This window comes from Prenolepis imparis, unplaced genomic scaffold (genome assembly GCF_030444845.1).
Source record: "Prenolepis imparis isolate NDT839.2.m4 unplaced genomic scaffold, iyPreImpa1.0 SCAF_2, whole genome shotgun sequence".
In the NCBI taxonomy this organism is placed as follows: Eukaryota; Metazoa; Arthropoda; class Insecta; order Hymenoptera; family Formicidae; genus Prenolepis; species Prenolepis imparis.
In genome coordinates, this window is record NW_028141160.1 from 9,246,801 (window position 1) to 9,259,267 (window position 12,467).

The 12,467-nt window shown below is 43.3% G+C and overlaps 1 protein-coding gene and 1 long non-coding RNA gene across 3 annotated transcripts in view; one reads left to right on the top strand and one right to left on the bottom strand.

Moving 5' to 3' along the window:
- The window catches only part of LOC145948983 (uncharacterized), a 279,704-nt gene that overhangs the window by 163,311 nt on the left and 103,926 nt on the right, over positions 1-12,467 (top strand). The gene's annotated exons all lie outside the window — the stretch shown is intronic.
- LOC145948978 (discoidin domain-containing receptor 2) overlaps positions 1-12,467 on the bottom strand; it is a 95,390-nt gene that overhangs the window by 13,060 nt on the left and 69,863 nt on the right. For both annotated transcript variants that reach the window (XM_083058615.1, XM_083058616.1), the window contains 2 exons: positions 6,938-7,043; positions 2,989-3,220 (listed from right to left, as the gene is read on the bottom strand). In XM_083058615.1, coding sequence (XP_082914741.1) covers positions 2,989-3,220; positions 6,938-7,043 — 338 coding nt within the window. The remainder of the gene's footprint in view (positions 1-2,988; positions 3,221-6,937; positions 7,044-12,467) is intronic.

Consider the following 12,467-nt stretch of genomic DNA (forward strand, 5'->3'; position numbering starts at 1 on the left):
TTTAATATATCGCGTTTGTATAAGACTAAAATTTATTACGAAAATAATATATATGAAATATTAAATGCTAAAAAGGAATCGGGTGAAAGAAAGATGTAGTTTTAGAATATATGAATACATATATTTCTAACCTTTCTTTTAGATCTCTTGTATGCGCTAATGCATATTGCAATTTTGTGTTTTTACGATTTATCTGTTACGCTTTACATTTACATTCAAAAAGATTTCATTCATCGATAAAATATTTCGACTCGGTTGGTGAAAAAAAAAAAATACACTATACATCGTGTCGCTTATATATACGTATGCTTATTTTATATCCCAAGTCTCGTGACGCGACGCGACCGGCTGCGCTATCGAATTTTTTTATGAAGATGAGTCACACGAAATACGGAGGTCGATTTTGCGTGTGCCTGGGTTCTCGGGAAGGTGCGGCGAATCTTAATTCCCGAAAGACCCGCGGGGAGAGACCAAATTACGACGGCATTTACGAGCCGTTGAGACGTGTACGCTAGGAAAAATAAGTAATCCTGATATTTATCTTCGCGCCCACGCATATATACCGGCGCGGTCTGCTTTTATCGCGAAAGACTTTTCTCAAGCACCGCCTCGCGCCGAGGCGAACGATCGTCTCTCAAATTATTCCTCGACCGTTGCCACGGTTTCTCTCGTCACTCTTTTCGTCGTAGGCGAATTCCAACGAACGTCTCGAAGTGGTGTGAGGACGGGACCAACGCCCATTTTATGTTAATCGTTTCGTGTGTGTTGCTCTTGGATCGGTCGCGGTAGGCTGCTACCGTCAGTAGCTGAATCGTCTTAGAGGCGGCGTTGATGTTTACGCGTCGTCGCGGAAGGTCGCGGAGAATAAGACACTTTACGGCTTAATTTAAGAGGAAACGCCCCGATGGGTGGTACAACGCGATTATGCTGATTTATGTATGATAAATATTACTGTAATTTGTGTGTGCCTGCGCTGGCGTTATATAGTGATATCTATTAATATCATATATCATGGTCAGCTATGGTCGGCGATGTTACCAAGAATATAAAGACAACAAAATATGCATGTCGTCCACTCTTTTATGGGGAATATTAAAAAGAAAAATTATTTTATTTTATGACATCGATTTTAATAATCGCTGCATTCAAAATCATTGGCCGTAAAATATGGGTGACGACAGGACCACATGGTTTCTACCGACGTTGCCCATATCGGATCGGATTGTTAAGAAAGATTATGTGTCGGATAAGCCGAGTGTCGTTGTGTAATTAACCGAGGGACAACGCGGAGCTCACAGCGGGAGGAAGAGACACAAATTTCTGCAGGTTTATCCCTACCTTCTCTATATTTTCTGGGTGGCCTCTTCCGTTCTAACAGGTATACGTCGCGCTGTAGACAAATTATACGAGGTATGCGAATATCGCGAAATAAATCATATTTTTCAAGTTATTTATTGTTTCGGGGGCTATTATTTAACTTGTGCTATGCGCAAATTAATAAAAATAATTGTCATGCATAATTCTCGACTTTAAAACTTTTTCTTTATAAAAGTGTAGAAAAAGAATTGCTAAAATAAAATAAATTTTACATTAAAAGTTTGAGTCACACAATTATTTTAATATCTGATATCTGATGACGATGCCTTAAAGTATATTCGCTGATTCATTTTGAGGCGTATGTAAATGAAAATGTCAGAAGTCCGCGCGTGTCAGGGAAATAATATAACGTAAAAGCAAATCGCTTCGCAGCTGCATGCAAATGTGGTGCTCAAGATCGTTCTTTCTTTCGGGTTCGACCTTCATTGAATACGTACGCTACCGAAGGATTCGCGTATTCAGACAGGTCTATGTAGGTGAGTCGGAATCGTCTAACCCGCGTGCATGCTACGACCTTCCCTTCCTTCATTTTATTGATCCAACCTGCTATACAAATAAGCTCGTAGCACCACCCCGCCCGCTAACTCCCAAGGAAAGTTACCCTGACACGACCGGACGCTCGTGTCTCTCCTTTCTTTCGTCGGTTTCGGAAATCGATGACACTCCTCGGCGCAAGTCGTCCACACTCGACGTGTATTTTCGCGAGGCAAAGCGCGAGCAGGCATGCGTTAAAGAAGCGTCACCGAGCGACATGACATGAGTGATTTTACGAGATGCACGTTTCCTTAATTTCGACGCGCGTTAGTTTGGCGAGGATTCACGAATCGTACACGTCAAGTTATCCCGTCCAAACTTCACCACTTTCGGCGAAATTCGCCGGTCGCGACTGCGCGGAGGAGTTTATTTTCGCCGGGCGAGTGTAAATTGCCGGTAGCGTGTGACTATTGCGGGATAGACGTTAATTAAAGACTTAGGTTCGCGGTTACCGGTATATCTGTATCTAATATAAATTACATCATGTACCCGGACTTTCCAGCGCGGCGTATTACATTAGAGATTTACGTCTTGTTAACGTCATCCTTTAGTTACTGTGTCCGCGGACACCACTGCAAATCATTCTCAATAATCTGCCCCGCGCTCGGCTTTATGCGTATTTCCTGCGACTAAATTTAACCGCGCGACTTTGTCCGCGTACGTAATTCCTTCTCGCGACTTGGATTGCCATATCGAATCAAATTGCTCGGCGAAAATGTCTTTCTCTAAGGTTTGCCACGATTAAATCGATCGTGGCAAATTGCGTGACTGACTATATCCCGGACAGCAGATCATGTATAATAAATTTCGCAATCTCAGACACGACACACTTGACAAATCTTTTCATACACGTGTTCCAATTTGCTACTTCACAATCTATAAATACATATACATCGATTGCGTTTCTATGTCGGACTATTTCGAGGCATCCCTGACCTCGACTATTCTGGATTGCTATCGTTTCAATGATTGGTTCCGATTACAAGCCATTATATCTTTTTTATTCGACGCTATTCATCGATCGTAAAGAAAGATTGAAGATATATATATATATATATATAATAGTATAAGACTTACCTCCTCGCCGCGAAAGTTCCTGTAGCGAACCCACTTTCCCAGCTTCGGTCTCCAGTATTCCAGCAGATACGCCTCTGAATACTCGACGCCCTGGCCGTTACCGAAGCGGCCCTGAGTGCCAGTAGCCGTGATCATGTGCACCGTGTGAAGATCGATTTCGAGCCACTCGCGCGGTTCCGCCGTGATCTGCTGCTTCGGACACCAGGCACCTCCGTGGCTCTCCTGCTTCAGCCTGGAAGAATAAATATTTGCTCTGGGATTACGGATCTTTATTTTCTCTTTCCCGCTTTCTTATCGCGCTACGATCGCCGAGGGGAAAGAGAGCTCTGGGGGGAATCCCTTGTGAAAAGGAAAATAGTCGCCAAACGCCCGCGTTCTCTGAACTTTCCCGTCTCGCGGATACTTTTACGTTTTATTCATACATTTCTTTTTTCTCGAATTTACATCTGCATGCAAATTCGACAGGTTTGCTGTATTTTATTTCGCGATATTCTTCGTTTTTATAGTTTTGCAGCGGGAGCGTGTATAAAGGAAAATGACATTTCGGAATATTATGTAAACATTACTGAATACGAAATGAACGGAAAATGTAGTGCGACTTTATAACGTTGAAGTTTTTTTCTTTCGACATTCGGGATTCATAGCGCGTAAAGGATTCGCGCCTGCATCCGATGATAAGAAAATTATTATCACGATCTACGAATAGCAAAACGCAGAAGAGTTCTGGCAGCGAGCGGAAACACCGACGTTGTTGTTCATTGTCAGAGGAAATCGTATAAATACGTGATCGGCCGCGTGTCTGACGGATAACCGTCAGCTCACCATCGCGCGATACGGGGTGAAATTATAATTTTATCGATCGAACCGAGTCCCCGGATGACATGAATTAAAGATGAGCTAGCACCGAGCGACGAAGCCACTTAGAGCCGGCTAATAATTGTATTCACAGATACCATTCGCGGATTCGTCTGTGGCATTAAAAACTCTCTCCTTCTGTCTGCGCGATACGACCGTGAAATAACGCACGTGTTACCATGGTAGGCAACGATTCCACGACTCGTAAATTAAGCCGACGAGAGCGAATCTCTGTTTGGGATTTTTTTTTTCAGTCGCCGTAAATTACTACGCCGCTATATATTCTTGTTACGATAATAGTCCACAAAGTTGCGTTATCTCTTTAAGCGTTTATTAATAAAATTAGATATTTATATACCGAAGAGAGGCACGCGACGTGAATATTTTCATCGCGTTTATTAACCGTGAAAGGTTTTTATGAAAGCATCTCCCCGAGAATTCTAGACGGAATCCTCCCCACGAATATCTACGTGAAAGATATCTTCGCGTGCGAAAAACAGGAACGAAAATTGTTCGCCGAAGAAAAATTTGAAAAAAGAAAGAAGAAAAAAAAAGAGAGGGGTGGAACCCAGCCAGATGAATCCGCCCGGCGGAACTCGTGTCGAGCAAAAATGTTCTCGTGCAATAAAGAGGTGAGCCACCGCCTTCTGAAGTGTCAGAACTTTAAGTGTTGCTTTGACGTGGAAGGCAGTAAAAACGGTCGACCAGCGCTCGCTACGTGTCTCTAAGGGCACCTTCCGACGTGGTTTGGCAACGTAAGACAGAGAGAGAGGGTATTTTGCAGGAACGTGAGAAGACAGGAAGAAAAGAGAGAGAGAGAGGGAAAGGGAGAAACGAAACGCGTGTAGAGTAAAAGAAAGCGCGTGACGCACGGATGGAAACGGTACCAGCTGGATGCTGGAAGGAGCGCAAGCGAGAGAGAGAAAGTAATAATATTCTACCGCCGCGAAAGATCATAACTCATAGCCCATTAAGAGACCTCGAACTGCCTGGCTGCCACTTTGATACAGTCCGGGGCATCAAAGACATTCCGCGTGCACGGTACTCTTGGTCCGCGATAAATCTCTGAACGGGCGATTACGCCGACTTGGACTGCGAGCTGCCACGTCGGCGGAATCGGAGCGCGTCCTTAGACGGAGGGACCGATTATCGAGAGAAATGGTTTGTCGGACGAGAAGAATGCGCGTCGCTTCGAGATCGGACTTGGGAAACTGTCTCAAGAGAAATGATTCGTTGCTAAGGTGAATAGGACAGCAGTTCTCCGGTGCGTTGTTGAATGATCGAGAAAATTTCTTCGAGAGGATAATATTTTATATGCCCTTGTCCAGATATATATATATATATATATATATATATATATATATGTATATGATGCGTTTAATTGTTTGCGATAATTACAACATATTATATAAATGAATAACATGTAAGATGCGTAATAAATAAAAAGAATTAAATTTTTTAAATTAAAAGAAAAAGAAAATAATTAAAGATTACGGGATTTCGCATTTGAGTCTTATAAAAAGGACTGCTTTTCCGATTACGATATATCCGTGCAATATATGTATAGAAGTATTTTATGGTAAGCGGATAGGTAAATAGGGTATTGGTCGGGAAGCCCGCAATATCACGAAGCCATGAAAATGCTGTCAAAGAAGTTCTAGTCGACAATGCGGTCTGAAGGAACGATATGTCGGCATTGCTGCAGCGAAGGGGATACTTGCATGATCGATTATTATTACTGACTTTAATGCATCTCTATTCTATCTATTAACTGATGATTATCCCATGCCCGAATACACTCGCGATTAATTTAACGCATTAATTTATTTTGTATTCCCGCACCGATGATTGATTAATAGTGACGAGATGTTGATTACACTCCGCGGAATATTGAAAATTCACGCACGGCTCGGTTAATGCGGCAGAATTTCAATTACGGGCGAAAGGGCACCGGTGGAGTTAATGTCTTGCGCGAGAGTGCGAGTTTATTAGCGCGGTAGGTGGTCCCGATGATTCTCCTTGTGTTTGGACATCCGTCCCTCGTCGCGCGCTGTTCCCCGTCCGTCCGTTTGCCGCGTTTGTCCCGCCGGAATGGTAATTAGCTGACACGCATAATCAAAGGAGTATGCGACGGGCACGTTAACGACGTCTAAGAGCTTTGGAACGACCGATACAAATGGCTCCGGGCATGCGGGACGCTGCGCGTCATTAATCCTCATTGCGGTTTGAAGGCCGAATTAGACGTTGCAGTTTAGTAGGGCGTGATTAATTGTACGTTGTGACCGGTCGATCGTCTCGGTATCTATCTTGGGGGACAGACGAGATGATAAACGTTTCGTCCGTGCGGCCTGTCGAATCATTCGCGACTTATACATATGATCTATACTTATAGATGATCTATAAGACGATGGTTCCGCTCATTCGAATCCCAGCTTCCGCTGGATCGCGTCTTAAATAGCCACGTCGAGAGCCAGTTAGAGTTCGAGTAGGTAGATCGAGAACTTTTCACGGATAAGCTTTTAGTTAACGAACAGCGCACTCGACGAGTATACTTTTTTATCTCTGAAATATTCTGTATGTCTCCTAAAATTATAAATAAAATATATTTATATAAATAATTTGTAAATGATATTGCAACATCTAAAAGCGAAGAACGATCGAGTGAAATGGTCCATGAACTGACAATGAAATGCCTTTCAAGAAAACACTCGTGAGATTACATCGACGATGTCCTAAATTAAATGTGTGAAATAAAAGTTTACGTTAGGAAGATGTAAATTACAACTCGATGACAGAATAAACACGTGGCTAAACGATTTTGTTACACCTTAATCGGATAAATACGCGATACCTGTACTACTGAAAGTCGTATAAAAAAAAAGGTATCGACACATCTTGTTTCAATTTTTATCCGCATATCGAGTTGGAACACCGCATCGGTTCTATACTCTGCCGATGCATCTCGCGATGCGAGCGCACGCCGTTGCGTTTTTCACGGTCCGTAACCGGAGTTAATATGATCAAATTTCCGGATTTGATATTGCATTGGATTTGTGTGCGATGCGCTGCATAAACGAATCAGTAATTCACTCACCGTGCGCGATGCGGCCCGACGTTTCCGCTATCGAAGCTAGAGCTCGCAGTGATGTCCGCGTCGGGAATTGCGCCCGACTCCATCCCCAGGGGTGCGATGCATTGTGCTGCAAATAAAGGAAATTGCTACAATTATATGTTTGCCTCGAATGAGAACAAATGAACGATATAAACCTTGCGTGTAAAGCTCACTTTAGGACGATGTGTTAAAATTAAGTCTACATACATACATGTGTAAGAGAACTTTGATAATTTAATAACACGATGCTTTCTGCGATACGAAATTTGAGGCACCTTTTCCTTAGCGATCATTTTTATCGGTTTTTATTTTTAATTTTGATTACATATAAATTATTATAAAGCTGATAAATCGTTTGTCTCTCGTATGTATCAGCCATATATCATGCTCTCGTTAGCCTAGATGTTTCGTCGTTTATTAAAAGCTGTTTTAAACGAGTTTTAAACAAGATTCTCTCGAGAGGCGTGCCGCGCTGTTATTTTCGGCAAGAACTGGAGTTAATCAGGCTTTCATTATGCGTGGGGCTACTTTTTTCGAAGTCAACGCCGCATGCTGTGCGCGGACTAAAAGGATGAAAAAGGCAAAACGCAGGCGCCTCTTCGGAGCGCCGTTTTTATCGCCCGCATCTCGCGATAATTACAGCGCTTAACGCTGTAGGATACCGAGAACGGATTTCCATTTGGAGAATCGAAGAAAGATAAGTACCGGATGGCTTGAAATTACATATTCGCGCTAGTTTCGCCGACGATCAAAGCGGCGAACTCGGACAGGCGGAGCGGGGCCGTTGCACCTTGTGGAGCGATCAAAGCAGATCTGTTAGCGTAGCGTAAGATCGAGCCAGGATTCCCGGGAAACGAGCGAATGATATACAGCTCTTTAGCAAGAAATCGCGGCAAGACGGAACGGTGCTTCGGTAAACTCGATAAATCCGAGTAGAAAATTCACCCCTCTCCCCCCCTCTTCGAATGAACCTAACGACAGCTGTTTCCTGACCCATCGTCGGAATCGTCAACGATTATCGAGCTCGTTTATTCGTCCAACGATCTTAAATCCACAAACTTTTCTTCCGACCGCTTCTTTCTTCATCCTCGCGGATGTCTGGCACCAAAAAGATATATATCTCTGACGTAAATAAGAGGATTGTAAACATTTCCTATATTAATCTCCAAACATTGCCGAAAACGTCGAGTTTGAACGCGCTAAAAATTTATCGCAGTCTACAGGTGTACAATAAAAAATTCTCATTTGTTTTTATACATTTTTAATAGTAATCCTTATTAATTTGGTTGACACGAGGGAATCTGTAGAGAGAATAAGAGCAAGTCTATAGGAAGAGTATTTGAGTTTTTTCCAACATATAGTAAAATTATATTTTTTTTAATTAATGGATAATGCGTTCATCAAAGTTTTAAAGAACTAAAAGTCTAACAGGCAGTGTATTAAAAACTTGAAGAAGCATTTCTTTTTACTTTACATTTCTACGTATAAAATAATCGTATCTGACGTTCCCTTGACTTATGAATAAAAAATCGAATCAGCTATCTTTTAAATGGATGTACGCTGAAAAAATTCAAGAAACAATAATTTCTAAACTTTTAACTACACTTTCAAGGTTCTCTCGAGAGACGAGGAAACAATTACGCGAGAATTTCCGGTAATCATCGTCAAACTCTCTACGTCGGCTAAAAATACACGAGGAGGACCAAGAACGTCTCGAGTTTCTTTAAAGGGGCAAAAAACGCGTTCAGACAAATAAGTCTCTGGTATAATCAGCGCTACCCGGCGCACGATCCCGACGAGATTCCCGGAGATCGATCGTTCTCGCGCCGCGCTCCTTCCGGTATACGTGCCCGGTGCTGGCGCGCGGCGTGCAGCATCCAGCGCGCGAGTAACGAGAGGCCCTCCGTCGTTCTTTCACGAGTAGCTGGGGCTAAGCAGGCAGGTTCGATTCTCGTATTTATAGACATCCTGGAAAAGAGCGCGGGAAACGGGAGGAGAAGAAGAGGAAGAAGAAGAAGAAGTAAGTTATGCGACGTTTGGCCCGCCCCAGCCACTCATTCGGCGACCATAACTCTCGGGGAGTGACAGCTCCGAACGGAAGGGTGTGTGCCGCCCTTCGTCCGCGAGAAGAGGAAAATTGAATGCCTTCGCAACCCCACTTCGGCGCGTCCTACATCGCTCTCTCTCTCTCTTCGTCTTTTCGCGTCCGCACGTTCTCGCTTCTCTCCTCCTCTAACCGCGTCACTGTCAAACTGATAACCGCTTCTTTCCAGAGAGACGGCTTCTCTCACGAAACCCGAGACAGCCACGAAACGGTCGACGAACAAGCCGCGCCCGGAGAAAAACGCAATACGTTCGTATATCGCGAGGCAACGTAGATTGTAATGGAAAAATCCGTAATAAATTCCGAGAAAAATTCTTTTGCCGTGTATATCCAGTACCGGCGTTGCGCGTTTATATTTGTTGTTACGGGATAGTCTCCTGCGAGAGCGTATCCGCGCTTCTCTCCGCTATTATTTCGTATACGTTCTCTCCTGTATGTATATTTCTACGTACATAGGTCGAGTTGATAAACGATTTTCCGCGAATCTTGAAATACCGAAATGGTAATTGAAATGTCTCGGTACTGAATCAGACGCTTCCACGTTCAAGTTACAAGTTGAGACAGCGATGAAGGCTGCGCGCGATCTGTGTTGGAGAGATCTACAGATCTACGAATTGCGCAATATCGTAAATCTCCTCTTTACAAGCACGGATCTCCTTCTCTCTGCCGTCATTTGTCCTCTCCTACGAAGTATTCACTCGAGCAGCGAACCTCTCCTTCGAGAAACTGACAATGAAAGTGGTTCAGAATTAACCTTTAACACGGTGTAAGTCACGTCTATCCTAGGCGAGGCTGATTTTAATAATTTAACGTGTACTTGGCTACAGCTTGGCAATGTGGAACTGTAATATGGAAATTTTAATTCTTTTCTACAATTTCACAAAAAGAATTGATTAACTTGTTCTCTGCATAAGATACATCCTCATTGTGCATCTACACGCATCGCGTCTCATATAATTTCGTTCTCATATTCCGGAGGAAGTCAAAGATATACCACCTTTGGTAGACGAATACGGTGTGTAATTAGCTCAGCTTTTATAATAATAGCAAAGCAAATTGCACAGAAGAATCCCTCGGCAAATTAGGAAAGAAAGATGGAGGAAATGTGGTGAGGGTAGATCCCAACAAAACAGGGCTTTTCTATCTCGGTGAATTTAATAATTCGCATCACCCTCCCTTTGTTAATTCCGGGATTATTATTAATGACGGTGCACCAAAGTCGCGGTCGGCTCTCGGTACGTTCGCTCACACTTCTCTCGTCGAGCGCGAATGTAAATTAATTACGCACCGAGACTCTTTTATGAAAAACATATTAAAATTCCCCATCTCATTGCTGCGCGATATTAGCGCATAAATCATGATTCGCACTTAATCCTCGGGTTAATTTGATTTTTTTTTTACGTCGAAATGTCTCGACTAATTATAATGTACGAGTTGTCTCTTGCACACACACATATATCCTCAAATCATCCTGTTGCGAAAACTGAGTAACAGAAAATTTAAATTATTGTGTAACTTAAAATGGCATTAAAAATTGTTCACAAAGTGCTTAGATCGTTGAAGAAAAAGAATACAAAAATTAGTTTTTTAAGACAGACACATGTGTATCGTTATGTAAATTTTTATTACGCAACAACGAAATTCTGTTAACGTTCTTAGGTAACATGTAACTTCGAAACTATCTGCTCGTTTGTGTGTGTTAGCGATAATCACCTCCTCAGTGCGGCTCATTGCGACGGTATTCAGTTTGCTATGTTTGTTGAAGAAATTAACAGGTGGACCTGCCGCAAGGTTCCCCCCTTTAACCGCAACATCGCGTTCATTTTCCGGGCATTGGCGAAATTAGAATGAATGTTTGTAAGAGCGTCGACCTCGAAAGAAGTTCGTGCGTTCCTGCTCGCCGTCCCTAGACAGCGTACCCTTTCGTAGGGCCATGAGGGCCAAGATGTGGTTTTCTCGGACCTGGGGAGCCATTTTCGCCTCTTTCAGAGAAAACAAACATTCGTCCTAAGCAGAAGGTAACTTGCCCCGACGAAAATGCGCATGCCCGTCCCCCTGGCGCCGCGACGACTGGCAGAACGGAAGTACTACTTTTATACGACCCTTTCGTCCCTCCTACTTTCCTGAGGTTTCTCTTTCTCTCTTCCTCTTGCCCTTTCTATCCACCGTTTCCGCGCCCTTCTCCACATTCGCGGCCGTTCCATCCTTGGAACCCCCTTAGGCATTACCCACCGCGAACTGAATCACCGTCTCGAGTTGCATGCGTTACTTAGACCCCGAGGGTGGAAAGTGCAACCCTTTTTGTACAGAATTCGTGCCTTCATGGCCTGGATTTATCAAAACTAAACCAGTTTTATTCGCTAATGTGTAACTAATGTTAATAGATATTCAGAAGGGATAGAGACACTGTATATTGACTTGTTTCTTTGTGAAAATATCTCTTAATTTAGCTTTCATTTTTTTAGAAATTGTAAAATAAATATTAAAATTATGGAAAAATTATTTAAATATTAAATCATTAAAAATTTTCATGAAAAAAATAGAGAACGAATAATAATCATATTATTCGTTTCCTGTATAGTTTTTAAATTTAAAAAAATCGTAAATCTTTCATTTTTTTACGCAAGAATGAAAATTCGAGGACGTTTTACGCGCATCACTTAAGAAAATAAATCTTTCCTTTCTCAATAGCGCCGTCCAGTCACATCGTCTAATTCTTTTGTTCCAGTCGATGTCAGTGTTGCGCGAAGGGTTTTAGGGCACGAACTCTTCGTGTTCGTATAACGCGGTGTTTGCTTTCGTGGGTTGGCCTTATGAAAATACAGATCCGCGCGGCGGATTGACGTGCGCCCTTCGAACCCGAAAGTCGGGGATTATTACACTCGACGTCGACAGTCTGACAGTTGACGTCCTTTCAACGCGTCAAGCACGAGACGTCCCTCGGATTCGTTGCTCGATACATTCCGCGAATGCCGTCGGGACGTCGTCGCTCTCTCTCAGCTCGATCGCAACACGAGATGCGAACGGGTTTATCGCGACGCGACAGAGACTCGCGATAATCGCATTCGCTCGCGTATATTTCCGAAGCGACGACGCGATATATCGCGAGATATAGCGTCGAAAAATAGAAGAGATCGCGGAAAGCCGGAGGATTATTTCGCTCGGCGTCTCCCGCCCGACTGACGTCCTCTCCTTTCAATGTGTCAATCTAGCTTGATTCTCCCGATTCATTCTCGTTCTCTCGCCGAGAACGAGAAGATTGCGCCTCCGTCGATGAGACGACGGGGTTAAGTCGATTGCACTCGAGGCGATTTATCCAAAGTCGTTAGGGAGACGAAGAGAAGACCTTTGCGTACGCAGGCGAGCGTAAACTGTCGGGTTCTGGCGCGTGATCAAGCCGAACGACGA